The 27,216-nt window shown below is 51.7% G+C and overlaps 2 protein-coding genes and 1 long non-coding RNA gene across 3 annotated transcripts; 2 read left to right on the top strand and 1 right to left on the bottom strand.

The window, feature by feature from the left end:
* Positions 1–5,890: 5,890 nt before the first annotated feature.
* On the top strand, positions 5,891–6,788 carry OXT (oxytocin/neurophysin I prepropeptide). Its single transcript, XM_008019220.3, has 3 exons — positions 5,891–6,042; positions 6,350–6,551; positions 6,636–6,788. The coding sequence occupies exons 1-3, from the start codon at positions 5,923–5,925 to the stop codon at positions 6,689–6,691; spliced, it is 378 nt and encodes a 125-aa protein (XP_008017411.2). The 5' UTR covers positions 5,891–5,922; the 3' UTR covers positions 6,692–6,788.
* Positions 6,789–16,370: 9,582 nt separating this feature from the next.
* Positions 16,371–19,918, bottom strand: AVP (arginine vasopressin). The gene is made up of 3 exons (XM_008019230.3): positions 18,868–19,918; positions 17,307–17,508; positions 16,371–17,127 (listed from the first exon to the last, which is right to left on the bottom strand). Exons 1-3 carry the CDS (start codon positions 18,985–18,987, stop codon positions 16,955–16,957), a joined length of 495 nt encoding a protein of 164 aa, XP_008017421.1. The 5' UTR covers positions 18,988–19,918; the 3' UTR covers positions 16,371–16,954.
* LOC140709229 (uncharacterized) lies at positions 17,043–26,349 on the top strand. The gene is made up of 3 exons (XR_012089636.1): positions 17,043–17,142; positions 23,427–23,484; positions 23,591–26,349. It is a non-coding gene; the product is annotated as an uncharacterized lncRNA (long non-coding RNA).
* Positions 26,350–27,216: the final 867 nt, after the last annotated feature.

Raw genomic sequence — 27,216 nt, forward strand, 5'->3', positions numbered from 1 at the left:
GGGAGTTTGAGACCAGCCTGATCAACATGGAGAAACCCTGTCTCTACAATAAATACAAAATTAGCTGGGCGTGGTGGCACATGCCTTGTAATCCCAGCTACTCGGGAGGCTGAGGCAGGAGAATCACTTGAACCCGGGAGGCAGCGGCTGCAGTGAGCTGAGATTGTGCCATTGCACTCCAGTCTGGGCGACAAGAGCGAAACTCTGTCTCAATAAATAAATAAATAAATATTGGTACTGACCATTGCTTCAGCCTAGACCTCTCTCCTGAACTCCAGACATACCTCCAAATGCCTGCTCAGGTTCTTCTTGGATGTGTAGTGGACATCCCAAATATGACAGGTCCACACTGAGCTCCTGCTCTTCCCAGCTGAAATCAGTGCCACCCTCAGGTTCCCATGCTAGCTGATGGCACCTTCATCCTCCCCATTGCTCAAACCAGAAATCTTGTTTTGTTTCTGTTTTTGTTTTTGTTTTTGAGACAGAGTCTCACTCTGTTGCCCAGGCTGGAGTACAGTGAGGCACTATCTCGGCTCACTGCAACCCCTGCCTCCCGGGTTCAAGTGATTCTCCTGCCTCAGCCTCCTTAGTAGCTGGGACTACAGACACATGCCATCACGCCTGGCTAATTTTTGTATTTTTGAGTGGAGACAAGGTTTCGCCATGTTGGTCAGGCTGGTCTCAAACTCCTGACCTCAGGTGATCCCCCAACCTTGGCCTCCCAAAGTGCTGGGATTACGGGCATGAGCCACCACGCCTGGCCCAGAAATCTTTTTTTTTTTTTTTGAGACAGAGTCACTGTGTCACCCCGTCTGGAGTGCAATGGTGCTATCTCAGTTCACTGCAACCTCCACCTCCCGGGTTCAAGTGATTCTCCTGTCCCAGCCTCCTGAGTAGCTGGGAATACAGGCATGAGCCACCACGCCCAGCCCAGCCCAGAAATATTGAAGTCATCTTCGACTCCTCTTTTCCTCTCGCATTCACATCCAATCCATCAGCAAACTGCAGTTGGTACCTCCTTTAAAATGCACCAAGAATCAGGTCACTTCTCAACGCAAACATTGCACTCACATTACTCACAGGGATTGTTGCATAGCCTCCTCCCTAGTTTCCCTTTTTTTTTTTTTTTTTTTTTTAGAAGGTGTCTTGCTCTGTCACCCAGACTGGAGTGCAGTGGCACGATCTTGGCTCACCGCAACCTCTGCCTCCCAGGTTCAAGCGATTCTCCTGCCTTAGCCTCCTGAGTAGCTGGGACTACAGGCGCACACCACCATGCCCGGCTAGATTTTTGTATTTTTAGTAGAGATGGAGTTTCACCATGTCAGCCAGGATGGTCTTGATCTCCTGACCTTGTGATCCGCCCACCTCGGCCTCCCAAAGTGCGGGGATAACAGGCGTGAGCCACCATGCCCAGCTCCCCGAGTCTTTTCACAGCACTATATCCAAAGTTATCGTGAGCTGGCTCAGAACTCCCTCTTATTCCCCCATTTCATTTGGAGAAAAAGCCTGTGAGGTGCAGTCACATGTTACCTTTCTGATCTCAGGAGTTCAGTCACTCTGCACCAGCCCTACTGGCCTCCTTGCTCTTTGAACATGCCAGGCACATTCCTGCCTCAGGATCTTGGCACTTGCTATTTCCACCCCTCCATTGTAGGCAGAATGCTAAAGTGGATCCCTGAAATTCTCCCCCCGTGCCCCCCGGTATCTTTCTGTGGATTATACAATGATTACCCTTGCATAATCTTTTCCGGCTTCACGTGGGTAGAACTCATAACTTTTTTTTTTTTTTTTTTTTTGAGATGGACAGAGTCTCACTCTGTCACCCAGGCTGAAGTGCAATGGCGTGATCTTGGCTCACTGCAACCTCCACCTCCTGGGTTCCTCCACCTCCTGAGTAGATGGGACTACAGGCTTCCACCACCGCGCCTGGCTAAATTTTTTTGTATTTTTTTTTTAGTAGAGACAGAGTTTCACCCTTTTGACCACACTGGTCTCGAACTCCTGACCTCAAGTGATGGCCTTGAGGTCCACCTTGGCCTCCCAAAGTGCTGGGAGCCACCGTGCCCAGCCAACCGCACTCCAGCCTGGGCAACGGAGCGTGACTCAGTCTCAAAACAAAAATAAAAACAGGCGTGAGCCACTGTGCCGAGTCAACTTTCTTCTAAACATTAGAAAAATATGACAAAAGTGACAACCATGACTATGCTACGTTATATGGCAAAGGTGAGGGGATTTTGCAGATGTAATGAAGACACCTAATCAATTTGATCCAGGTGGGTCTGACCTAATCAGGTCAGGTGCCCCTTAGAAAAGGACTCCCTGTATGCTTAGACTTGAAGCAGCAAAGACTGTCTCTGTTCCTGACCTTGAAGAAGCAGGTCACCACGAGTTTGACAGCTGCAAGGAAATGAATTCTGCTAACAATTACCTGGGCTCCGGAAAGGAATGCAGCCTGGCTGACACCCTGACCGCAGCCCCAGAGCAGAAGACCCAGCTAAGCCATGCCTGGCCCAATGTAATAAGCAAATGTTGTTTTAAGCTGCCAAATTTGTGGTAGCTTTTTTGTTTTTGTTTTTGTTCTGAGACAGACTCACACTCCGTCACCCAGGCTGGAGTGCCGTGGCGCCATCCTATTTCACTGTAGCCTTGAACTCCTGGGCTCAAGTGATCTCCCTGTCTCAGCCTCCCAAGTAGCTGGGACTGCAGGTCCATGCCAACAAACCCAGATAATTTTTTAAAAACATTTTGTATAGAGTCTGGGTCTCCCTATGTTGCCCAGGCTGGTCTCTAATTCCTGGGCTTAAGTGATCCTCCCGCTTCAGCCTCCCAAAGTGCTGGGATTACAGGCATAAGCCACTGTGCCTGGCCTGTGGTAATTTGTTATGCAGCAATAGAAAGCTAATGTCCCCTCAGACATCTGCATGGCTTATTTTCTCTTCTTCACAAAGAAGTCTACACTGACCACCCTCGGTGAAATTGCAACAGGCCTCCCTTTTATCTCTGTAGCACTTACTAATCTACTGCAATATGTGTGTTGTTACTGAAGTCTGTTTATTGTTTATATTTGTTCCTAACTGAAATGTGTTTGTTGTTTAACATCTCTCTTCCTCCACTAGAATATAAGCCCCATGAGGGCAGAGGTTTTTGTGTTTTGTTGCTGCCGTTTCCAGGCATTTGTAATGGGGCCCAGAGCATCTTCAGAAGAGGAGTTGTTGAACAGGTGAAGGGATGTGGCCCATCTGGGGGACATAAAACTATGGTAATTTATGCACATGTGTTAGCTTAAGTGAGGTCATCGTGCCCACAGAGCAGGTGGGAGGCCTCTCTGGGCCACGGCTGGGTCAGGCCCTTGGCCTTCTAGGCCTGGAATGCCAATAAGTTAATCTGGGTGACAGAGGACTGGCTGCTGATTTGTAATGCGGGTCAGCCTGACTGGCTCCTGGGTACCAGACAGCTCATGCCAGTGACTCATGCCAGTGACTAGGGTCAGATGGGCTCTGTGACCTGCTTGGCCTTATCAGTCTCTTCACCTTCCTCAACAAGAGGGCAGGAGAGTCTGGAACTGTCCCATTCTCCTCTCCCAGGGGTCGAGGACTGGCCCACCACTGAGGCTGGTCTCTCACAGTGCTCTCATTTCTTCCATTCTGCCTCAGGCTGTGTTCCCTAGGGAACAGACGGAGGTGGTTTCACAAAGAGGGTTTTTATTACAGAAGGCCCTGGGGACCCACACCTTTGGGAGGGAGGGGACAAAAATAGGAGTGGGCAGAGGGAGAACTGCTATGCAGACCTCAGCTGACCCCATAGGGAGCTTTGGAGCCAAAATGCTCCTTCAGAGTTATCCTGCATTTGGGCCAAAATGGAACAGTCATTGCATGTGGGCCACCTGGGAAGGGTGTGACCCTGGGCCAGGCGACTCTCTGCAGCTGAAGCAGGCCCTAGAGGAGCTACCTCTGAGGGCCACCTGCAGACAGCACTCCCAGCAGCTGGGTGGCAGGTGCTTTCACAAAGGGAGAGTTGAGCAGCGCCTTTCCTTCCTTATTCATGATATCTAGCAATACCTCTCCCACTGGGGTAATCCATCTTTTCTTTTAATTATTTTCCTTTTGAGATATATTAAAAATACAAAAAAAAAAATTTGTTTTTGAGATGGAGTCTCGCTCTGTCGCCTAAGCTGGAGTGCAGTGGCATGATCTTGGTTCACCGCAACCTCCGCCTCCTGAGTTCAAGTGATTCTCCTGCCTCAGCCTCCTGAATAGCTGGGATTACAGGTGCCTGCCTCACGCCTGGCTAATTTTTGTATTTTTGTATTTTGTATTTTTGTATTTTTAGTAGAGATGGGGTTTCACCATGTTGGCCAGGTTGGTCAACTACCACGCCCGGCCAAAAAAAATTTTGATGTAGAAAATGAAAGAAATGTAATTACAAAAAAGAATAATTATAGCGCCAAGTGCAGCAGCTCACACCTGTAATCCTAGCACTTTGGGAGGCCAAGGCAAGCAGATCACCTAAGGTCAGGAGTTCCAGACCAGCCTGGTCAACATGGTGAAACCCCTTTCTCTACTAAAGATACACAAATTAGACAGGCGTGGTGGTGTAGGTCTGTAATCCCAGCTACTTGGGAGGCTGAGGCAGGAGAATCACTTGAAACCAGGAGGCGGAGGTTGCAGTGAGCCAAGATGGCGCCCGCCATTGCACTCCAGCCTGGGCAACAGAGAGAGACTCCATCTCAAGAAAAAATACATATATATATATATATTTATATTCAGATATCAAAATGTTAAAACCTTTTTTTTTTTTTTAAGACAGGGTCTTGCTCTCGCTCTGTCACTCTGGCTGTAGTGCAGTGGTACCATCATACTCACTGCAGTCTTGAATTCCCAGGTTTAGGTGGTACTCCTGCCTCAGCCTCCCAAGTAGCTGCGACTACAGGAGTGCACCATCACGCCCAGCTAATTTTTGTATTTTTTGTAAAGCTGGGGGTTCTCACTATGTTGCCTAGGCTGGTCTTGAACTTCTGGGCTCAAGCAATCTGCCCACCTCAGACTCCCAAAGTATTGGGATTACAGGCATTAGTTATGGCGCCCAGCCAAAACACATTTTGGTGGTGTCAAAATGTGCTTCTTTATTAACCATTAGATAGCAAGATCTGGTGGTCCAATAACTGTGATAATTTTGAAGATATAATGAATCTAAACAGTATATAGACGCATTTGTGACAACTGTGATAGGAAGTTATCTGTTATTTCGATTTGTGACAAAGCTACAGGTATTGCTAATTCCTCTGTGATTTGTTGCCTAATTTATAGTGAAAGGAAAGGTGGAGTATCTGTTACAGATTAGAGACAGATGTGATCTCTTCCTATCTAAGTTCCGGGTGCAGGGAAGTGGGTGTTGCTGTGTGGTGAGGGTGAAGACGTTTTCCGGAAATTTGGGTTTAGGAAGAGGAAATATTCCTAAAAGAAGGGACAAGGATCCACATACGTGGTGGGCCAAGAGGGTGGGTAGACCCTGCCGGAGCCTCCTCCAACCTGGAGGGGTCCCAGTGTCCACTTTCCCTGCCCCAGCCCCCCTCCTCGAGGTACTGGGAGGCTGGATAAAGTCCTCGGCTGGGCTACACCCCACCTCAAATTCTCCCTGTCCCACCCTAGTGGCCCAGGCCACCCCGGCCTGCTCCGTTCCACAAGGCACCTCACCTTCTGTGCCCAGACCATTAGCCAACGCGGTGACCTTGACCCGGGCCCAGGCCCTGCTAATGAAGAGGCAAGCCCGTACACACTCAGCCTGACCCATGGCGGCCCTCTGTGACCAGTCATACTACCAACCTCTTACACAGAGCTCCACCGACGCAATGCCCAAGCATAAAAAGGCCAGGCTGGAGAGCCCGCCACCAGTCACCGACCCTGGACCCAGCGCACCCGCACCATGGCCGGCCCCAGCCTCGCGTGCTGTCTCCTCGGCCTTCTGGCGCTGACCTCCGCCTGCTACATCCAGAACTGCCCCCTGGGAGGCAAAAGGGCCGCGCCGGACCTCGACGTGCGCAAGGTAAGTCCCCAGCCCTGGTCCCGCGGCGCTCCGGGGCGGGACGGACCCGCTGCCACAGGGGCTCGCCCCGCTCCGGCCTCGCCTGAGAACCCCAGGAGCTGAATGGATGTTGACGCTCCGCCCTTGACCGCGGTCGAGGCCCAGAGGGCGACCCAGCGCGCCTGCAGCCCCGCTGTCCCGCCCGAACTCCGAGCCCCGGACCCCAGCATCCTCGCCCCGCGCACCCCGCCCGACCTCGCAGGGTCCTCCGAGTCCCCACCACCACCCTAGCTCCTGCTCCTCCCGCTCACCCCGCCCGTCCCCGCAGTGCCTCCCCTGCGGCCCCGGGGGCAAAGGCCGTTGCTTCGGGCCCAATATCTGCTGCGCGGAAGAACTGGGCTGCCTCGTGGGCACGGCCGAGGCGCTGCGCTGCCAGGAGGAGAACTACCTGCCGTCGCCCTGCCAGTCGGGCCAGAAGGCGTGCGGGAGCGGCGGCCGCTGCGCCGTCTTCGGCCTCTGCTGTAGCCCGGGTGAGCAGGGCGAGGCGCGCTGGGGCCAGGGGGAGGCGGGCGGGGACGCGGTCGGGGGTCTCCTGACCCCACCTCTCCCTCCAGACGGCTGCCACGCCGATCCTGCCTGCGATATGGAAGTTACCTTCTCCCAGCACTGAAACCTGATAGCTCAAAACACCTTCGAAGCGCGCCACTCGCTTCCTGCATAGCCACCCCAGAAATGGTGAAAATAAAATAAAGCAGATTTTTCTCCTCCAACTCGACTCGTGTCTAAGTGCCAGAAATGGGACGGGGAAGGGGCATTGCGTGACTGTAAGATCGCGCCCGTTGGACCTGTGGCTTGTTGCACTCAGAGCAGAAATTCAGAGCTGGCCAAGGAAGACGTGTCCCGGCTGCCCGAGGGGACAGAGCGGGTGTTCTGGCTGCCACCATCCTGGAGGGGCTGGAAGAGGGAGGGGCACAAAGGCTCTGAGGACGTGGGAACCCAGCCCCAGCTCCCCGCTCCCAGCCTGGGCTGAGGCCTACAGCAGGCTGCACTTCAGGGGATCTTTCAAAATCGAAAAAGATGAGGATGAGGGAGCAAATACAGACAAGGGTCTGAGCGGGATGACGACGGGAAGTGGTCAGTGCACACTGAATGGCTTCCTGACCCCTGAAAGGAGGCTTGAGCCACACTTAGAAGTTGAGGGAGCAGAGCGGGCCTGGGGAGAGGGGGTCCTGGGGAGCAGCTGAAGGGCCACCATGTTTCCTAGGAGCTGACCCCAGGAGGCCACTGGCATGCTCAGAAGAGGAGCCCAAGCTGCGGGGACTGGGCTTGAATGCCTGCATGACTCTCCCTGGTGTCCCCAGGGCTGGGTCTGACCTGGCAGCCCTACTCCTGCCTGTACTATAAAACATGTCAGGGCTGGGGACCCCACAAGTGGACAGCGGATCTTGAGAGTCCAGGGCCACAGAAATGACATGAACAAAGAAAATCTCTTAACCTCTATCTCCTATCAGTGAAGCAAAAGTATCTGAGACAGGTCTTAATCAACTTAATTTTTTTTTTTTTTTTTTTGAGACTGGAGTTTCGCTCTTGTTGCCCAGACTGGAGTGCAGTGGTGCAATCTCGCCTCACTGCAAGCTCTGCCTCCCAGGTTCAAGCGATTCTCCTGCCTCAGCCTCCTGAGTGGCTGGGACTACAGGCGCCCACCACCACGTGCTGCTAATTTTTGTGTTTTTAGTAGAGATAGGGTTTCACCACGTAGGCCAGGCTGGTCTTAAACTCCTGGGGTCAGGTGATCCACCCACCTCTGCCTCCCAAAGTGCTGGGTTGATAAGTGTGAGCCACCGTGCCCAGCCAAAGTTTCAATCATTTTAGAAAGCTGATTAAGGGAGAGGCACAGTAGCTCATGTCTGTAATCCTAGCACTTTGGGAGGCCTAGGCAGGTTAATGACCTTAGGTCGTTAATGACCTTAGGTTCGAGACCAGCCTGGTCAACATGGCGAAACCCCCAACTCTACTGAAAATACAAAAATTAGCCAGGGGTGGTGGCAGGCGCCTATAATCCCAGCTACTTGGGAGGCTGAGGCAGGAAAATCGTTTGAACCCACGGGGGCAGAGGTTGTAGTGAACTGAGATCCAGACTGGGCAAAAGAGCGAAACTCCATTAAAAAAAAAAAAAAAAGAAAGTTGATTAAGAACACATCTCACACACCTCAGGAGGTTCCCTGAGGACATGTGTCCAAGGCAGTCAGGGTACAGCCTGATGTTTTTGTTGTTGTTCTGGTTTTTGTTTTGTTTTGTTTTTTTGAGATGGAGTCTTGCTCTCTGGCTCTGTCGCCCAGGCTGGAGTGCAATAGCATGGTCTCGGCTTACTGCAACCTCCGACTTCCGGGTTCAAGCAATTCTTCTGCCTTAGCCTCCTGAGTAGCTGAGATTACAGGTGCGCACCACCACATCCAGTTAATTTTGATATTTTTAGTAGAGACGGGGTTTCATCATGGTGGTCAGGCTGGTCTCAAACTCCTGACCTCATGATCCACCCGCTTCGGCCTCCTAAAGTGCTGGGATTACAGGCATGAGCCACTGCGCCTGGCCTGGTTTTATACATTTTAGGGAGACATAAGACATTGATTAATACATGCGAGATGAACATTGGTTTGTTCTGGAAAGGCAGGACAACTCGAAGGGGGTTGTGGGGCTCCCAGGTCTTAGGGAAATAAGAGACAAAAGGTTGCCTTCTTTTGAATCTTTGTTCAGCCTTTCACTGAATACACAACTTACATGTGAGAGTGGGGTAGAGAAATAGTCACTTATGCCTTAGTCTGGCTCAGTGAATCTGCATTTTTACATAAACAATGCGGCAGAAAGAGAAATCAGGTATGCATTTGTCTCACGTGAGCAGAGGGATGACTTAAGAGTTCTGGCCTTTGTCCTGCACCTGTGAAGATAAGCTATCAATTTACATTGCCAGGGTGAAATGAGGCTCACAAGCAATTTCCCTGTGGGTAAATTGTAAAGGAAGTATGTAGCTCTTTGTAGTTTCTTATTTAGGAATAAAATAGGAGGCAGCTTTGCCTGACTCAGTTCCCAGTTTGACTTTTCCCTTTGACTTAGTGATTCTGGGGTCTTGTGATTTGAAATTTATTAATTTTCCTTTCCCACATTTATCCCTGCTTCTAGACACTGGGAATCAGATAAAAGCCTAGTCCCCAGAACACGCCCCCATCCACCTGCCCATGTCACCGGGCAGTGCACTTCAGAAGGCCCACGCCCACTCTCTCACTCCAAAGAAAACAGGAACAGACCATTCCTGGGGCTTCCCCACACTCAGGAGCAACCAGGGCGGGACAGGGAGAATGAACCCACAGGTGCAAGACTGAAAACATATACTGAAGAGCACCGTAAGATTTCCTTCACAGGTGGTACAAAACAGGCCAAAAAGATATATGGGCCTCAAGCTTTGGGTGGGCAGTGGCTGGAAACAGTATCAGGGGCTTCCTGGTTGCCGCTGAGATTCTGTTTCTTGGCCTGGGAGCTGGTGAAACAGGTGTGCTCAGTTTATGAATATGCATGAAACTATATACATGGGATTGGTTCACTTTTGTTTGTAATTAAACGGTTGGTCCTTTCTGTGAGATGTACACCAGTGGAACCAACCAATCTGGGATTGTATATTTATGAAAAAAATTGTCTACTGAGCATGTCTAAACATTTTTGTCTTGTCATCATTGCCTCAACAATACAGTATAACAACAATTGGCATGGCATTTACATAGTATTAGGTTTTGTTTGTTTGAGACAGAGTCTCATTCTGTCGTCCATGCTGGAGTGTAATGGTGCAATCTCAGCTCACTGCAATCTCTGCCTCCTAGGTTCAAGCAATTCTCCTGCCTCAGCCTCCCAAGTAGCTGAGATTACAGGTGCCCCCCAACACAACCAGCTAATTTTTTTGTATTTTTAGTAAAGACGGGGTTTCACGGTGTTGGTCAGGCTGGTCTCGAACTCCTGACTAGGGTAGGTGATCCACCCACCTTGGCCTCCCAAAGTGCTGGGATTACAGGTGTGAGCCACCTCACCCAGCTGCAGTGAGGCTTTTGAAAGCCCCAGTGGCCTACGGCACAGTGGAATGGTTTTTGCTGGGGCTGTAAGGGGATGCCCCTCTTCTGACCTCACATCTGGGGGTGAGGAGGAGGGGAGATTGGTCATGCAAGGGAGCAAGAGATTGACTCAAAGTGGAGAACATGGACTTCTTTTCAAATTGTTCAGAACAGTTTGATACACAGAAAGGGGTATTTGAGGAAAGTGGTTAAAGTTCTTTGGCCCCTTAGAAACCACCCAGAGAGAGAGGGGAGCATCTGCCCACGGAACACCTGAGGGACCCCCCACCTCCACTCGCACAGGCATGAGCGTGTGGATTTGCACTTTCCAAGCTGCCTGTCCACCTGCCACATTCGCAGAATGTCTGGGCCTCCCACTGGGACCCCACTCCTTCCTCTGAGTGCCTCACATTCCCTCCCACCCCAGTGGCTCTGACACAGAGCAGAGGGATGTCAGCCCAGCTTTCCCCACCTTGGGAGAGACTTCAGGGTCCCCTCACCCCCTCAGACACCCACCCACTGGGCCATTCTTTCCCTGGGATCCAATGCCTGCAGTATTTCTTTTGCAGCCTTAAAACACAGAGGGCTGACTGGGCGCAGTGGCTCATGCCTACAATCCCAGCACTTTGGGAGGCTGAGGGGGGTGGATCACATAAGGTCAGGAGTTCAAGACCAGCCCGGCCATCATGGCAAAACCCTGTCTCTACAAAAAAATACAAAAATTAGCCAGGCGTGGTGGTGTGCACCTGTAGTTGCAGCTACTCAGGAGGATTATTGCTTGAATTGCTTGAACCCAGGAGGCGGAGATTGCATGCAGTAAGCCAAGATCATGCCACTGCATTTCAGTCTGGGCAACAGAAGAAGACCCCATCTCTAAAATAATAATAATAAAGGTAGTATTCTGGCCTCCATAAGCCATGTTCTTTTGTTTTATTTTTCAATTGTTTCAGAATTTGAGGGTTATATTTAGTTAAGGTAAGGTTAGGCGGTTGTAATAAAAACACTCAAATGGTAAAGAGACACTGTGGGCTTAAGGAAGATGGATATTTATTTCCCTCTCTTTTCTATCAGCCTGACATGAACATTCCTGGTTCTGTTCCACCCTGACATTTAGGAACCAGTTTTCTTCCATCATATAGTTATGTCATCCCCTAGGCCTTGTCACTGCCTGCATGCTTCAGGCTGGAGGGCTGTGGATGCCACCTGGTGGAAAGGGAAAGAGTGTGGAAGGTAAGAGGTGCACCCACCGTCTTAAGATTTCAAGTGCTGGCCGGGCACAGTGACTCACACCTGTAATCCCAGCTACTTGGGAGGCTGAGGCAGGAGAATCACTGGAACCCCAGAGCGGGAGGTCGCAGTGAGCCTAGATCATGCCATTACACTGCAGCCTGGGCGACAAGAGTGAGACTGTCTCAAAGGGAAAAAAAAAGATTTCAAGTGCCACTTTTCCTTTTACTCAGGTTTTATTGACAAAAACATGGTCATGTGGCCTACCTTATTGCAATGGAGGCGAAGAAATATAGCTACAATTTCTTTTCTTTTTTTTTTTTTTTTCTGAGATGAAGTCTCGCTCTGTCACCCAGGCTGGAGTGCAGTGGCTCAATCTTGGCTCACCGCAACCTCCACCTCTGGGGTTCAAATGATTCTGGTGTCTCAGCCTCCTGAATAGCTGGGACTACAGGCACGTGACACCACGCCTGGCTAATTTGTTTGTATTTTTAGTAGAGACGGGATTTCACCATGTTGGCCAGGCTGTTCTTGAATTCCTGACCTCAGGTGATCCGCCCACCTCGGCCTCCCAAAGTGCTGGGATTACACGTATGAGTCACCGCTCCCAGCAATAATTTCATTACGATGAAAGAAGTTGTGGTAGATAGCAAAAAAATTGCCCCAATTCTCCACCTCTCCCTGTAGCTGCATCCATAATATGACTTTGCAATTTCTCCCATCAAGAGAAGTCTATTTCTCTACTCCTTGAATGAGTTCTCATCCACCTACTTCGAAATGTCTCCATGGCGGTTTGTCATAAACAATTCGTTGTGGCCAATGGAATATGGCAGAAGTAATGAATGGCAGATCTAAGCTGAGCCTAGACCCCAAGAAGTCTTGTACACCTTGTTTGTTCTTTTGCTCCTCTGTCTCATCACAAGAACAGGCTCAGGCTAGCTACTCTACTGGAGGATGAGAGACCACGTGGAACAGAGACATTCCACAGCTGAGCTATCAGCTGCTAACAGATGTATGACTAAGTTCAGTCAAGATAGCCAAATCCAGCCAGCTTCCCCAGAACCATTCAGACAACCCGTGGAGTGATGGGAAATAATAATTGGTGTGTTTAAGCCACCTCATTTTGGGAGCAGTTTGTTACCCATGTAACATAATACATGATATGTTACTCCATATCATGTTAATCCATATCTAATTGTGGCAATAGATACATGATATGGAGGAAGAAGAGATTTTGATGAACAGCTAGCATTCTCAGCCAGAGTATTAGGTAACTGGATACTCTTTGAACTCCTAGCAATGACAGTGTTTATCTTCTTTTGAGAATTATATTAATAAATTTCCCATTGTTGAGCCATCTTTCCATTCATTAAGAAATCCTATTTGCTCATGATGTATTCTTCTATTTAGTCTTCTGCAGTTGATTTACTAATATTGATGTTTGAATCTAAGTCATAAATTAGATTGTTATATACCTCTTTTCTGTGCTATAATTTTATATCAGTTAGGACTGAATTTATTATTAGATTGGTGCAACCTAATAGGTTTTTGCCATTACTTTTGTACCCACCTATAGTAAGTAACAGAAAACCCAGCAGATAGCACCGTGAATTAACAGTTTGTTCATGCAACTTGCGGGCTAGTTGCATTTTAGGACTGGTAGTATAACCATTCCACAGTGCCTTCACAACCCAACCCATTCTGCCTTCCTGCTGTGTCAGTCTTAGTATATACCTTTTGTCCTCATGTCACAAAACTATTACTTGTTCTTTGAGCATTATGTCTATGACCCAAGCAAGATGAAAGCAGAAGGGTCAATCATTTCTCTTTAATATTAAGGTAGGACTTTTGCTTCTGTCCACAGAGTAACTGGTAACTGACTAGCCCCTCTACCATAAGCAGTTGCAAAACTGGATAAAATATGTATAGCAATTATTTCAGGCATGATAGACAGAAGGAAATTCAGGAGGTGAACCCCATGATTACCCCAGGATTCTGCTGGGAACAATGTCCTGACCATGATGCAACAAGATGAAGTCTGAGCAGAGCATGGCTGTCACACTGACTGGGGAGGCATGGAAAGAAGTTGCAAAAATCCTCAGTGAAAAAAAAGAAAGAAATTACTGTCTATGTAGAAAATCCCAAAGAATCTTCAAAAAAGTTATTAGATCTAATAAGCACATTTAGCAAGATCACAGGATACAAAGTTAACATTAATACTTCATAATTCTATGTACTAACAATAACTACTTGGAAATTACATTTTAAAATACAGCACTATTTAAAATAGTGTGAAAAACATGAAATCTTTTGGATAGAAATCTTACATAATATATACAAATTCTATATGGTGAACTATAAAACGCTGATGGAAGAAATAGAAGACCTGAATAACTGGAGAGGTATATTTTGTTTATTGATTTGGAAGACTCATCAGAGTAAAGATGTCAGTTCTCCCCAAATTGATTGAAAGATCCAACACAATTCTAATTAAACTCCCAATAGGATTTTTTTGTAGAAATCATTAAGTTAACAAAACAATTTTGAAAAAGAACAAAGTTGGAAAAGCCACACAACCTGATAAAGTTATCATATTCAAAACAGTGTAATATTATAGAAAGGACAGATCTAGGCCGGGTGCAGTGGCTCACACCTGTAATCCCAGCACTTTGGGAGGCCGAGGCAGGCAGATCACTTGAGATCAGGAGTTCGAAACCAGCCTGGACAACATGGCTATTGAGATCATGCCACTGCACTCCAGACTGTGCGACAGAGTGATACTCTGTCAAAAAAAAAAAAAAAATTCAGTGGAATAGATTAGAGAGTCCAGAGATAGACTCACATACATATGGCACTATCTCAGCTCACTGCAACCTCCACCTCCCGGGTTCAAGCAATTCTCCTGTCTCAGCCTCCTGAGTAGCTGGGACTATAAGTGCACGCCACCATGCCTGGCTAATTTTTGTATTTTTAGTAGAGATGGGGTTTCAAACTCCTGACCTCAGGCAATCTACCCGCCTTGGCCTCCCAAAGTTTTGTAATTACATGCGTGAATCACCACACCTGGCCAAGAAGTTCTTTAACAAGAGACACTGCTGTGTCCTTAATGTAGATGCTGAAAAATAAATAAATAAAAATAAAAATCGGCCGGGCACGGTGGCTCACGCCTGTAATCCCAGCACTTTGGGAGGCTGAGGCAGGCAGATCACGAGGTCAGGAGATCGAGACCATCCCGGCTAAAATGGTGAAACCCCGTCTCTACTAAAAATACAAAAAAATTAGCTGGGCGTGGTGGCGGACACCTATAGTCCCAGCTACTTGGGAGGCTGAGGCAGGAGGATGGTGTGAACCTGGGAGGCGGAGCTTGCAGTGAACCGAGATTGCACCACTGCACTCCAGCCTGGGCAACAGAGCGAGACTTCATCTCAAGAATAATAATAATAATAATAATAATAATAATAATAATTTTTAAAAAAGAAAAAGAAAAAGAGACACTGCCAATGTTACCATTTTTATGAAATAGCAGATGTGGAGGCTTGAACACTGCTTTGACCCTCGCTGTGGGTTTGCCGCAGCCCGTTTGCCCTGTAGAGAATAAGCAAATAAGGGCAGACCTCTCCCTGCTAAATGGCTCTGTAGCTGGGTCAGGGGACTCAAGAAGAGGGAGAAAGAGTGGAAGACTGTTCAGGGATGGGGACATTCGGGCAAATTGTGGGTGGGCAGACCTTCCTCACCCCTTCCCAGAAGTAGTAGCCTGATTGTTTTGAAGACAAGGGGAGGGAAAGGAGTCTCTGAATCTGTATGTATTTGGGAAGAGAAAGTTCCTGGACCTCATTCCGAAACTGTCCCCAAGTCCAGACACTAGCACTTTGGATTGGATTCAGTGCAGCCAAGCCACCTGCCTCTTCCTACTTCCCAGTTGGAAGAGTTAATAAATTCCTATTAGGTTTGGTCCTGCTCTAGTCTCAACCAGATGGGGGCTGGCTCTGAGTGGACCACATGAAACAGGAGCAGGAGGTCGTGGCAGAGACCCAAGCCTGCATGGTCCCTGCCCCTGCTGGCTAGACCCAGTCATGCCAGGCACTGCCTGGCAGAGGAACCCAGAACCAGGTCAGGTGTGAGAGCCAAGGGGAGCCCTGGGAGTGTGGAAGAGAGCCTGACCTTGGCATGTGCCTGGACTCTGCCCAGGGCTGCTGAGGCTGGGCTGCTTGAGTCACCAGGCTTGGCAGTAAGCCTGGGCGTTGGGGTCAGGGCCCAGGCGGACTTCCCTCCTCCTGCACTCCCTCCTGGCCTCAGAGTTTGCAGAGGATCCCGAAGGAGATGCAGCCTCCTGTGGCTCCAAGACCTGGAGAAAGGAAGCCCAAGGAGAGGATGCAGAGAACAGAGGAGGCCAAGAGAGAGAAGGATGGGAGGGGTCGGAGGGGGTGAGGGGACAGAAGAGGGGTGTGGAGGGGCCAAGGAGAGAGGCAAGAAGGGGCCTGGGAGCTGGCAGAACGGGGAAGTGAGAGCAGGGTGAGAGACAAAAGAGAGAAAGGGCAGATGGGACCAGAAAGGCCTCTGATTCAAGAAGGGGGCGAGAGAACCCAAGAGATGTAGAAGAAGATGCCGAGAGCTGCTGAACGTCTTTTTGCCAAAGGAGCTCATGTCAAAGGGCAGAAGGTCTTCATGTCCGGGAGCTAATGTGAGTGCACTCCTGCGTGCGTGAGCCTGTGTGTACATGCTCCTGCCCATCCTCCTGTCGGCTGTATCTGTGTTTCTTTGGGTGTGTCTTTGGCTCTGAATGTGGGGCTCAGGGTCTCTATGGTTGTGGTCAAGGGTCGCGGACATGTTCCTAGCAGTTATTTTATTGTCTGTGTTTCTGTCCAAGTGAGCTTGAGGTTGTGTGGGACTGTATCTGTTAGGGGTCCCCCACTCTGGCTGAGGGGCCCTAATGGTGGGTGCACTGGACGGACAGCAGGCGACGCTGTCTCCGCTGGGTCTGGAGTGATGTTCCCGCCGCCACCACACACGAGCACTGCCTTGGGTGAAACACACATTGCACTGGGAATCCCGGGACCTGGGTGGGTCCCTGAGTGGTTTGTCTCCTGGGATGAAAATGGGGACAGAATGGTCACCCCTTGGCCTGTCCCCTCTGCCTCTCTCACTCTTCTCTCCGTCACTGTCAATGTCTCTGCATCTCTCTCCATCATTCTGCTATCTCTGTCTCTGGGTCTCTTGCTGTCTTGTCCTCCAGGCCTTTCCCCTCTTTGCCTTTACTTCTTTCCCTCTGCTGGAGGATACCCAACCGACCCCCTCCAAGGCCACTCTCGGCCTCTCGTCTCCCCCTCCCCTACCTCCCAATTCGCCCTGTCCCTCGGTCTAGCGACACCTCTGCGGGTCGCAGATCGCTTCCTCTACGGGACCTGTTGCTCCTCTGGGGTGGATCTGTCCTCGACCTCAGGTCCGGGGACTGGCCGGGCAGCGTGGTGGCGGGGATCCCCGCTCCCACCTCTCTCCCCTTCCCTCTTCCCGCCAGAGACTGAGACAGACGCGAGGCCGTGCGTTTTCAGAGGTTTATTGTCCGTGCTGCAGGGGCGGGCGCAGACAGCGCGCCGATAGGGCGGGCGGGGGGCTCAGTAGACGCCGGGCTGGGCGGGCTCGAAGGGCTCGGGCGCCCCGGCCAGCTGCACCAGCCGCAGCAGCAAGGCCCCGGCCGGCCCATCCAGCTGCGTGGCGTTGCTCCGGTCGCTGGCGCGGGCGCGGCGGTGAAAGCCCTCGCGGCAGTCGGGCTCGGTCATGCAGCTCTCTGCGGGAAGGACGTGTGAGCGCGGGCGCCCTGGGGTGGGCGCCGCTCGGGATGCGGGGGCCCACACCCTCCCTGCAGTGCCTGACCCCGCCCCCACCCCGCCGCAGGTCCGCGTCCCCCCACCCAAGCGGTCGGCGCCCGCCCCAGCCCCAGGCCCACCGCCCCCCCACCCCGCGCACCGTCGTTGCAGCAGATGCCGAAGGCGGCGCAGCGGCCCCCGCTTCCGCACGCCTTCTGGCCGGACTGGCAGGGCGAAGGCAGGTAGTTCTCCTCCTGACAGCGCAGCGCCTCGGCTGTGCCCACAAAGCAGCCCAGCTCGTCCGCGCAGCAGATGCTGGGCCCGAAGCAGCGGCCTTTGCCCCCGGGGCCGCAGGGGAGGCACTGCGGGGACGGACGGGCGGGGTGAGCGGGAGGAGGGGGAGCCGGGAGTCGGGGGGGTGGAGGGGAACCCCGCGAGGCGGGGATGCTGGGGTCCGGGTCTCGGAGTGCGGGCGGGACACCGGGGCTGCAGCTTGCAGGCGCACTGGGGCGCCGTCTGGGTCTCGACCGCAGTCACGGGCGGGGCGTCCAAATCCGCTCAGCACCTTGGTTTCTTGAATGACTTCTCAGTGATAGCCCTCAGCGTCCTCCCCCTCAGCTAGGGACGGGTCTCCGGTGGACTACAGCGTGGGGAGCCCTTCCTCGAGCCTCGGGGCCATCGCTGGTGGGCGCCACTCTTGTAGCTGCCCCACCTTCCCCTACTCCAGACCCTTCCTCCTTCCTCCTCACACTGCTGCACCTTGAGCCCGGGCCCACCCGCTTCCCCACTACACCATGCAGAGAGGTCCTGCGCATCCAGAACCCCGGCCCTTCCTCCCATTTCCTGTCTCCTGTTTTGCCTTGCCCCTGCCTCCCGCCAAGCTTGACGGCCTCAGCTGGGGCCCTGACCCCCTCCCTGCTCAGTCACCTGTGGGTGGCAGGGGCCTGAGCCCTAGAGGAGGGCACGGACACCCAGGTGTCTCAGGACCCCAAAGGAGCCTAGCAGGAGGAAGGGAGGCTGCAGGGGTTGCCCACTCTGCCACTCTAATTTGCTCAACAGTCGGTTCTCTGGCGCAATGGATAGCGCATTAGACTTCTAGCTGAGCTTAGTGTGGTCTAATTTGCTCAACGGCTCATCACTGAGCCTGCACAGAATTGCATGCACATCGTGATTGGATTTCCTTCAGCTCTGCTGGAAATGGAGGAAACGTCCAGCACTAGAGAATTAGGCCAGGTTCCCAGCAGAACTTCCCCACAGGATGCCCCACTCAAGTGCGCTCAGACCAGAGGCCATCTTCTGCCTGGGGGGCTGGGGCTGGATGAGGAAAGCCTCCAGTGCCAGGTAGGACGGAGCCTCTGCCGCCCCAGCCAGTCCAGATGCAAGAACGCCATGGGCACAGGGGAGGCCATGATGCCCCGTTCTTCCTGATCCAGCCCCAAGCCCAGTCACTGGGGAAGCATCCCTCACTTCCCTGAATCCCTGTCTGGATGGTGACAGTTACCAGGAGCCCCTTCAGCCTCTCCCAGCCTCCTCCAAAGCGTGGTTTCCTCTGGCCCACCCCATTGGTTCCTCTGCCCAGCCACGCCATGCCTCTCTCTTCCTCCCCTACACTTCCCCTAAAGGCTACCACCACCCATGACTTCCCTCTTTCCTAGCCCCTGACCCAGGGTGTCAGCACTGCCCACTGTGGCAGCCCTGAGATGGCCCACGGTGGGAAGTACCTGTCTCAGCTCCAGGTCGGACATGGCCCTCTTGCCGCCCCTCGGGCAGTTCTGGAAGTAGCATGCGGAGGAGAAGGCCAGTAGGCCGAGGAAGCAGGCGGGCAGCATGGTGTCGGGCATCCTGGTGCACACAGGTGGACCTCGTATGCAGCGCTGCTTGGTGGCTCTGTGCTGCTGCCTCTGCTGGCTGCCTATTTATGTCCGCAGGTGTTCCCTTGGAGGCGAGATGCGGCTGCCGCCCCCTCCCCAGTGGCTCCCCAGGAGCCCACAGTGGCCAGGTCCCCAGCCGTCAGCAGTGATTCAGGCATCTGGGGACACACGTGGGCCTGTCTGTGCAGGGGATCACGGGGGAGGGGTGCGGGCCGCCAGGCTGTCATGGGCCGCGGAATGACAGCAATTGCCTCTACTGTGACTGCAATGCTCTGGATTCGGGGAGAGGAACAGACTGGGGGTCACCTGGAGACCGTCTCTGAGCTTTCTGGTTACCCAGAAAGGGCTTAGGGTCCAAGAAGAGGGTAAGAGGAACCGAGGGGCTGGGTGTTAGGGGCAGGGACAGGCCCTGGCCTAGGAGCTGTGGGGCAGGGGACAGCCAGGTGTGTGGGGAGGGTTAGCCCTGTGACAACAAGATAAGGGACCAAGAACAGCACAAGCCCAGAGTGGCGAGGACAGGGGCTTTGTACTGGCTGCACCAGAAACGGGAATCCCTGACTTGTGGACAAGGCAGCCACGGTTGGTTGTGGAGTCAAGGGACACAGAATGAGAAGGACTTGTTCTCACGGGGTAGAGGGGTGGCAGACTGCTGGGGAAAGTGCAAGACATGACACCCCCGCACCCCCATAGAGCAGGGAATGGGGACTCAGGCCCTGAAACTGGGGGCCTTGGGGACACATTTGGCACATGACCCATCACCCCCCCCGCCGGTAGAAACATGAGTTGGGGGAGCTACTATGGGGAACAAGAACTCCACACCAAGTAAGGTTCAAAGGTGGGGAGAGCCCCAGGGAACCTAACAACTGTTTGTCCCAATTCCTACACCCACCAGGACCTTAGTATGTGGGGATCAGGGCAGGTGCCATCTCAGACCTGGGGTGGGAGTGGGGCCGGGGGTTCTGGGCCTGGGGGATGGTGCAGGAGGAGCCACAGCTAAACGGACCCAGCCTGAAAAAGCCACTTTTTGTTCCTAATCCCAAGGTGGCAGGTCTAAAGAGGACATGGCCTCTCTCCCTGGGCCACCAGAGTGCCCCGCTGGTGTGGGGCTCAGGCCGGGCACCCTCTGCCTCTCAAGCTGTGCACAGCCCCCAGCTCTTGCAGTTGCCACAGGCTCTTGGCCTCCTCTCCAGGGTGCAGCCGGATGCTGTGAGGAAGCTTCAGAGGACACAGCAGCCCCATCTCCACCAAGGGCAGGGAGGGGGCCAGCATCCCAGGAGGGGCCGCCTGTACTCAGGTCATGACATCGGCCTTTTCAGGAATGACCCCTCAGGGACTGCAAGGACCCTTTGAGAGGCAACACTGGGCAGTTGTTGTTGCAGCAACACTGGCTCCCGGTAGCCCGGCTCAGGGTCTGGCCTCTGTTGCTTGAAACTTCATGGCTTGGGCAGCTCACTGAACTTGTCTGTGCCTTACTTTCTGCTGGTGTGAAGTAAGGAAAATCATGGTACCCACCTCCTAGGGTCATTGTGAGGACTGAAATAAAAATAAATTTATTATACAAAAGCTTTAGAGCCAGGCATGGCAGCTCATGCCTGTAATCCCAGCTACTTGAGAGACCCAGACAGGAGGTTAAGACCAGTCTCGGCAACACATAGCAAGACCCCATCTCTAATTTATTTTTTTTTTTGAGACAGAGTCTCACTCTGTCAACCCAGGCTGCAGTGCAGTGGTGTAACCTCGGCTCAGTGCAACCTCCACCTCCTGGGTTCAAGCAATTCTGTCTTAGCTTCCCAAGTAGCTGGGATTACAGGCATGCGTCACCACACCAGGTTAATTTTTGTATTTTTAGTAGAAATGGGGTTTCACCATATTGGCCAGTCTGGTCTCAAACTCCTGGCTTCAAGTGATCCACCAGCCTTGGTCTCCTAAAGTGCTGGGATTACAGGCATGAGCCACTGTGCTCGGCCCCATCTCTAATTTTAAATAAATAAATAAATCCTTTTTTTTTTTTCGGAGTCCCGTTCTGTCACCCAGACTGGAGTGCAGTGGCATGATCTCAGCTCACTGCAACCTCCGACTCCTGGGTTAAAGCAATTCTCTTGCCTTGGCCTCCCAAGTAGCTGGGATTACAGGTACCCACCACCTTGCCTGGCTAATTTTTTTTGTATTTTTAGTAAAGATGGGGTTTTGCCATGTTGGCCAGGCTGGTCTCAAACCTGACCTTGTGATCCTCCTGCCTTCGCCTCCCAAAGTGCTGGGATTACAGGTGTGAGCCACCGCGCCCAGCCTATAAATACATTTTAAATTAAAAAATAAAAATAGCTTTAAGGCTGGGCACGGTGGCTCACGCCTGTAATCCCAGCACTTTGAGAGGCAAAGGCAGAAGGATCACTTGAGCCCAGGAGTTCGAGAGACCAGACTGGGCAACATAGAGAGACGTCATCACTACAGATAATTTAAAAATTGGCCAGGTGTGGTGGCACATGCCTGTGGTCCCAGCTACTTGGGAGGCTGAGGTAGGAGAATCGCTTGAGCCCAGGCTGCAGTGAGCCATGCCTGAGCCACTGCACTCCAGCTTGGGTGAGAGTGAGACCCTGTTTCAAAAGAAAAGGTAGCTTTAGAAAAGTGCCTGCACCTGGCCGGGCACGGTGGCTCACGCCTGTAATCCTAGCACTTTGGGAGGCCAAGGCGGGCTGATCATGAGGTCAGGAGATCGAGACCATCCTGGCTAACACCGTGAAACCCCGTCTTTACTAAAAATACAAAAAAAAAAAAAAATTAGTCGGGCATAGTGGCAGGCGCCTGTAGTCCCAACTACTCGGGAGGCTGAGCCAGGAGAATGGCATGGACCCAGGAGGCGGAGCTTGCAGTGAGTCAAGATCATGCCACTGCACTCCAGCCTGGGCGACAGAGCAAGACTCCATCTCAAAAAAGAAAGAAAGAAAGAAAGAAAAGTGCCTGCAGCATTGTAAAGTCGATGAACAGCAGTATTGCATTATTAATGCCGTTATTCTTTTTTTGTTTGTTTGTTTTGTTTTTTGAGATGGAGTTTTGCTCTTGTTGCCCAGGCTGGAGTGCAGTGATGCGATCTTGGCTCACTGCAACCTCTGCCTCCCAGGTTCAAGTGATTCTCCTGCCTCAGCCTCCTGAGAAGCTGGGATTACAGGCACCCATCTCCACGCCTAGCCAATTTTTGTATTTTTAATAGAGATAGGGTTTCACCATGTTGGCCAGGCTGGTCTCAAACTCCTGGCCTCAGGTGATCCACCCTAATCAGCCTCCCAAAGTGCTGGGATTACAGGTGTGAACCACCACGCCTGGCCACTGCCATTATTCTTGTTAAGAGCTAGGAGATATTTCCAGAGAGAGCAGCTTCCTGGATTAGTCTAGGAGGGACATTTTCATTCTACTCATGGCCTGGAAACAAGCTTGATCTGAGGCCATTGCCCCGTTGAGACTCCGTAGGTTGTGAGGCTAGCTGAGGAGGAGGGAGACTGCAGGCCTGGCTAAGGTGCCTTGGCCCAGCACCTTACCCCTTCTTCACTGCAGGGGGTTGAGTCAACAACTGAAAACGGATGAGGCCAGACTGACTGAAGGGCCCAAGCCATGGGACAGGCGAGGACCTCTGTGCTGACCAGATCTGTCTACCAGGATCTTCATTCTAAGACTGGCCTCCCACACCAAGGCCCCTTTCTCCCTGGACCCACCTTCTCGAAACTGCCACTGACTGGGAAAAGTCTCTATACTGTGCTGACTGGCAGCATTTCCAACACATCACTCCATATGTCACATGGACCCCCCAGACACCGCACACCCTTCTACATGTCCCTTACAGGTTTCGTTTCCCAACCTACTCTTTACATCTTCTCGGTCCTTTTATCTCCTACATCTCAGCTCATGATCCTGATTCATTTATCCTTTCAAAAGAAAGGAGTCAGTTCCTTCACCAGTTCCTCCCCGCTCCCCTGATGTATACCCTTCATCCACCATTTTCTAGATATGATGATGTCATGACAGATGAGTATTACAAGTTAGATCGCAATTATGCCCTCTGAGCTAAGCCATGTAGTATATTATGATGATCTTTCATCTGTGAACAACTTTTTGTATTCCTTGGAGTTAGTGATCATCTTGGTTTTTCACTTGTGGTCCACCTGCCCTTTTTGTTTTTGTTTTTAGAGATGGGGTCTCACTCCACCTGCCATTTATCTAGAAATCAACATTTATTCTTCAACTCCCTCCACCTGGGCTTCTGCCCAAACCAGCCCATTAAAACTCCTGTTGTCAAGGTCTTAAACTACCTCCATATTGAAAAATGTGGTGGTCATGTCTATGTCCTTATTTTACATGATCTCCTAGCAGCATTTGACATGGGTGAACACTTATCCTTTTCTTTTCTTTTTTTCCAGAGATGGAGTCTTGCTCTGTTGCCCAGGATGGAGTGCAGTGGCACGATCTCTGCTCACTGTAAGCTCCGCCTCCTGGGTTCATGCCATTCTCCTGCCTCAGCCTCCCAAGTAGGTCGGACTATGGGCACCCGCCACCACACCTGGCTAATTTTTTGTATTTTTAGTACAGACGAAGTTTCATCGTGTTAGCCAGGATGGTCTCAATCTCCTGACCTCGTGATCCACCCGCCTCGGCCTCCCAAAGTGCTGGGATTACAGGGGTGAGCCACCGCGCCCAGCCACGCTTATCCTTTTCTGAAACACACTTTGTTTGGTTCCAGTGATGCCACACTCTCTTGGTTTTCCTTCTGTTACACTGGATGTTCTCTCTCAGTCTCCTTTTCTGGCTCCTCCTCTTTGACCTTGACTTCTAAATGTTGGAGCATCCCAGGAATCAGTCCTGTGTCCCTTCTCTTCTCTTCCTGGGTGATCCCACAATTTTATATACTTACTACAAGCTAATAATTCCCAAATTGATATTTCCATCCTGGGCCTCTCCCCAAAGAGCCAGACTTATAGTTACAACTGCCCAGTGACACCTCCCCTTGGATATCCAATAGACTTCTCCAACTTAACGAGGTCAACACGCAACTCCAGATTCTCAGCTGTTTCCCTTCTCTCTTCCAGGGTTCCCACCTCTGAGATCGCACCATCATCTAACCAGCTGCTCCTCCCAGAACCTGAGACTCACCCTGGGCCTTCTCTTTCCCTCACTCTTGCTTAGTTCTACCTCTAAAACCAATCTCAACTCCAACTGCTGCTTTGGGATCTGAGATCCTGCTGTTTCTGTGTCCTGGAAGATTCCTCTCCCCGCACCCTCCCCAGGATTCATTTGATTGGCTTAAATGGCATCTCTTAAGAGGAGGCTCCCCTGACTGCCCTATCTAGAGCATCCCCCATCTCTTTTATCTTCTGTCTGGGACTATGTTGATGAATTTCATAGCACCTACTGCAATTCACGATTCATTTTTTGTGTGTGTCTATCTTTTTGTGTGTGTATGCCTGTAACCCCTTTAAAATGAAACACCAGGGCAGAAAGGAAGGACTCTACCTTTCATGCTCAGTAGAGTAACCTCACTCCAGGTAGCGGGTATTCAATAAATCATGGAAAGAAGGAAGGGAAGCTCTGAGTACCAGCTTCAGCTCTCTGGTGAGTTCTGTGTGACCCAGGGCAAGTCACACCTGTTCCCCAGGTTATTTACTTGAAGTACTAACCCCACTTCCTGTCCCACTGAGGTCTTAAGGGAATGAGATGAGGGTGCTATAAAGGGTTAAGATTTCTGCAATCCTTACATAATAAAATGTTGCAAGCTTCCAGATTAAACCCCAAATGTCAGAATGTTCTATAAAGTACTTCCTTACCATTAGACCACCTTTTCTGAGAAGAAGTAACAGTTAACTAATCTTAGCAGAGCATGTGCCCCGCCCACACCTTCTGTTTCTTATTCCCCCGCTGTATGTACCATAGAACATCTCTACTACTGCCAGACAGGGCATGGCCTCATTTTCTTTCTTTTTTCCTTTTTAAATTTTTTTTTGTAGAGATGAGGGTCTCACTGTGTTGCCCAGACTAGTCTCAAACTCCTGGTCCCAAGTAATCCTCCCACCTTGGCCTCCCAAAGTGCTGGGATTACAGGTGTGAGCCACTGTGCCCAGCCATTGACTTCATGTTCTTTTTTTTTTTTTTTTTTGAGACAGGGTCTTGCTCTGTCACCCAGGCTGGAGTATAGTGGTGCAATCATGGCTCACTGCAACCTCTACCTCCTGGGCTTAAGTGATCCTCCCACCTCAGTCTCCCGAGTAGCTGGGACCACAGCACCATGCTCAGCTAATTTTTGTTTTTGTGGAGACAGGATTTCACCACTTTCCCCAGACTGGTCTCAAACTCCCGAACCCAAGTGATGTGCCCACCTTGACCTCCCAAAGTGCCAGGATTACAGGCATGAGCCACCGTGCCTAGCTGGCCTCATTTTCAAACGAACACTGCTGGTAGCAGTAAATACAGCTTTCTCTCTTTTCAGCTGTTGGCTCACTGCAACGTCCGCCTCCCAGGTTCAAGTGATTCTCGTGCCTCAGCCTCCCTAGTAGCTGGGATTACAGGCGCTCACCACCATACCCGGCTAATTTTTGTATAGTAGAAATGGGGTTTTACCATGTTGGTCAGGCTGGTCTCGAACTCCTGACCTCAAGTGATCCGCCTACCTCTGCCTCCCAAAGTGCTGGGATTACAGGTGTGAGCCACTGTGCCTGGCCTCCAGTAGTATTTTTAAGAACCCACACAAATGCTCTGTAAACCATGAAGAGGGGAACAAGAGCGAACTAAAGATGTAGAAGCCCAAGACCTGCTTACTGAACTGAATCAAAAAGGATACATTGAGCAGGGATGAGAAACCTCTGAGAAAAATGCTGGGCCTGAGGCGGGCAGGTATGGAACTAAAATGAATCCACTGTAGGGCCAAGTGAAAAAGGAGGGCGGAGGAGGCCTTCTGCTCTTTCCAGACACGCACCTTCAGCTCTTTGCAGACCAAGGCACATCTCAGCTGGATTGAAGAGCTAAATAGAGTGAAATCAGCTGACAAGCCGGGCGCAGTGGCTCGCGCCTGTAATACCAGCACTTTGGGAGGCCGAGGCGGGCAGATCACGAGGTCAGGAGTTCAAGACCATCCTGGCCAACATGGTGAAACCCCATCTCTACCAAAAATACAAAAAAAAAAATGAGCTGAGCATGGTGGCGGGCGCCTGTAGTCTCAGCTGCTTGGGAGGTTGAGGCAGGAGAATCACTTGAACCTGGGAGGCAGAGGTTGCAGTGAGCCGAGATCGCGCCACTGAACTCCAGCCTGGGCGACAGAGTGAGACTCTGTCTCAAAAAAACAAAACAAAACAAAAAAACACCAGCTGACAAGGGCCGGGGAGGGGGGGGCGGGTGGCGGGGAGGGGATGCGGGAAACCAAGTCTCAATATTTATCATATCTCTAGACGGGATTACATTAAGCTTAAAAGAAATCAGAAATGAAAAGACAATAAAAATTCTTACTTGCAAAAATAACCTAAGTAAAAGGCAAAATAAACGAGGAAAAATATTTTTGACAAACTCGTTTCTATATGGAAAACCTGTACGGCAGCAAGACTTGTAGATTCGCATCTAGCGACGCTCAACCCCAGCTCCAGGTTCCAAATGACGTGGCCTGCCGCACCCGCTGGGGACAATGACTGCGGCCCTGGGGTCCCAGAGACGTTGTCTTTGCTAGACTTAGGGAAGAGCTAGGCCTATCCGCATTCCCAGCCCCCACGCAGCCAGACACCCGTGGGTGCTGAGATGAAGAGTGAAGTCACCAGGAGAGACAGGAAACAGCGCGGGCCTCGGGGACCCGAGGGCGCGGAAGCTCGGGGGCCAGGGTCGAGCACAAATTGGGAGGCGCAGCGCTGGGCGCACGCCCTCCTCGGCCCGGCGGCCCCTAATGAGGCGCGCTGTGCGCAGACTGCTAAGAGCGGCATGAGCGCGGCTCCGGCGGCCCCCAGGGCCCCGCGAGTCAGCGCCACCCCGGAGCGCGGCGCCCGGAATCACTTAGCGCCATCAGCCGGGCGGCCGGGCGGGGGAAGCGGCCGATCCAGGCGGCAGCGGAGGGGGCTGCGGCGGAGGCGGCCCCGGCTTCCACGCTCGCCCTTCTGCCTGCCTGACACGGCCCCGTCTGAGCCCCAGGCCCCAGACCCCAGGCCCCAGGCCCCAGGCCCCAGGCCCAGCGGTGCCACT

The sequence above is a fragment of the Chlorocebus sabaeus genome, chromosome 2, assembly GCF_047675955.1.
Source record: "Chlorocebus sabaeus isolate Y175 chromosome 2, mChlSab1.0.hap1, whole genome shotgun sequence".
Classification (NCBI taxonomy): Eukaryota; Metazoa; Chordata; class Mammalia; order Primates; family Cercopithecidae; genus Chlorocebus; species Chlorocebus sabaeus.

Coding starts and splice junctions, on each gene's coding strand:
- OXT (XM_008019220.3), top strand. CDS start 5,923: ATGGCCGGCCCCAGCCTCGCGTGCTGTCTCCTCGGCCTTCTGGCGCTG. Junction 6,043..6,349: donor CGGACCTCGACGTGCGCAAG/GTAAGTCCCCAG, acceptor CCGTCCCCGCAG/TGCCTCCCCTGCGGCCCCGG. Junction 6,552..6,635: donor CGGCCTCTGCTGTAGCCCGG/GTGAGCAGGGCG, acceptor CTCTCCCTCCAG/ACGGCTGCCACGCCGATCCT.
- AVP (XM_008019230.3), bottom strand. CDS start 18,987: ATGCCCGACACCATGCTGCCCGCCTGCTTCCTCGGCCTACTGGCCTTC. Junction 17,509..18,867: donor CCGACCTGGAGCTGAGACAG/GTACTTCCCACC, acceptor CCGTCCCCGCAG/TGCCTCCCCTGCGGCCCCGG. Junction 17,128..17,306: donor CGGCATCTGCTGCAACGACG/GTGCGCGGGGTG, acceptor TCCTTCCCGCAG/AGAGCTGCATGACCGAGCCC.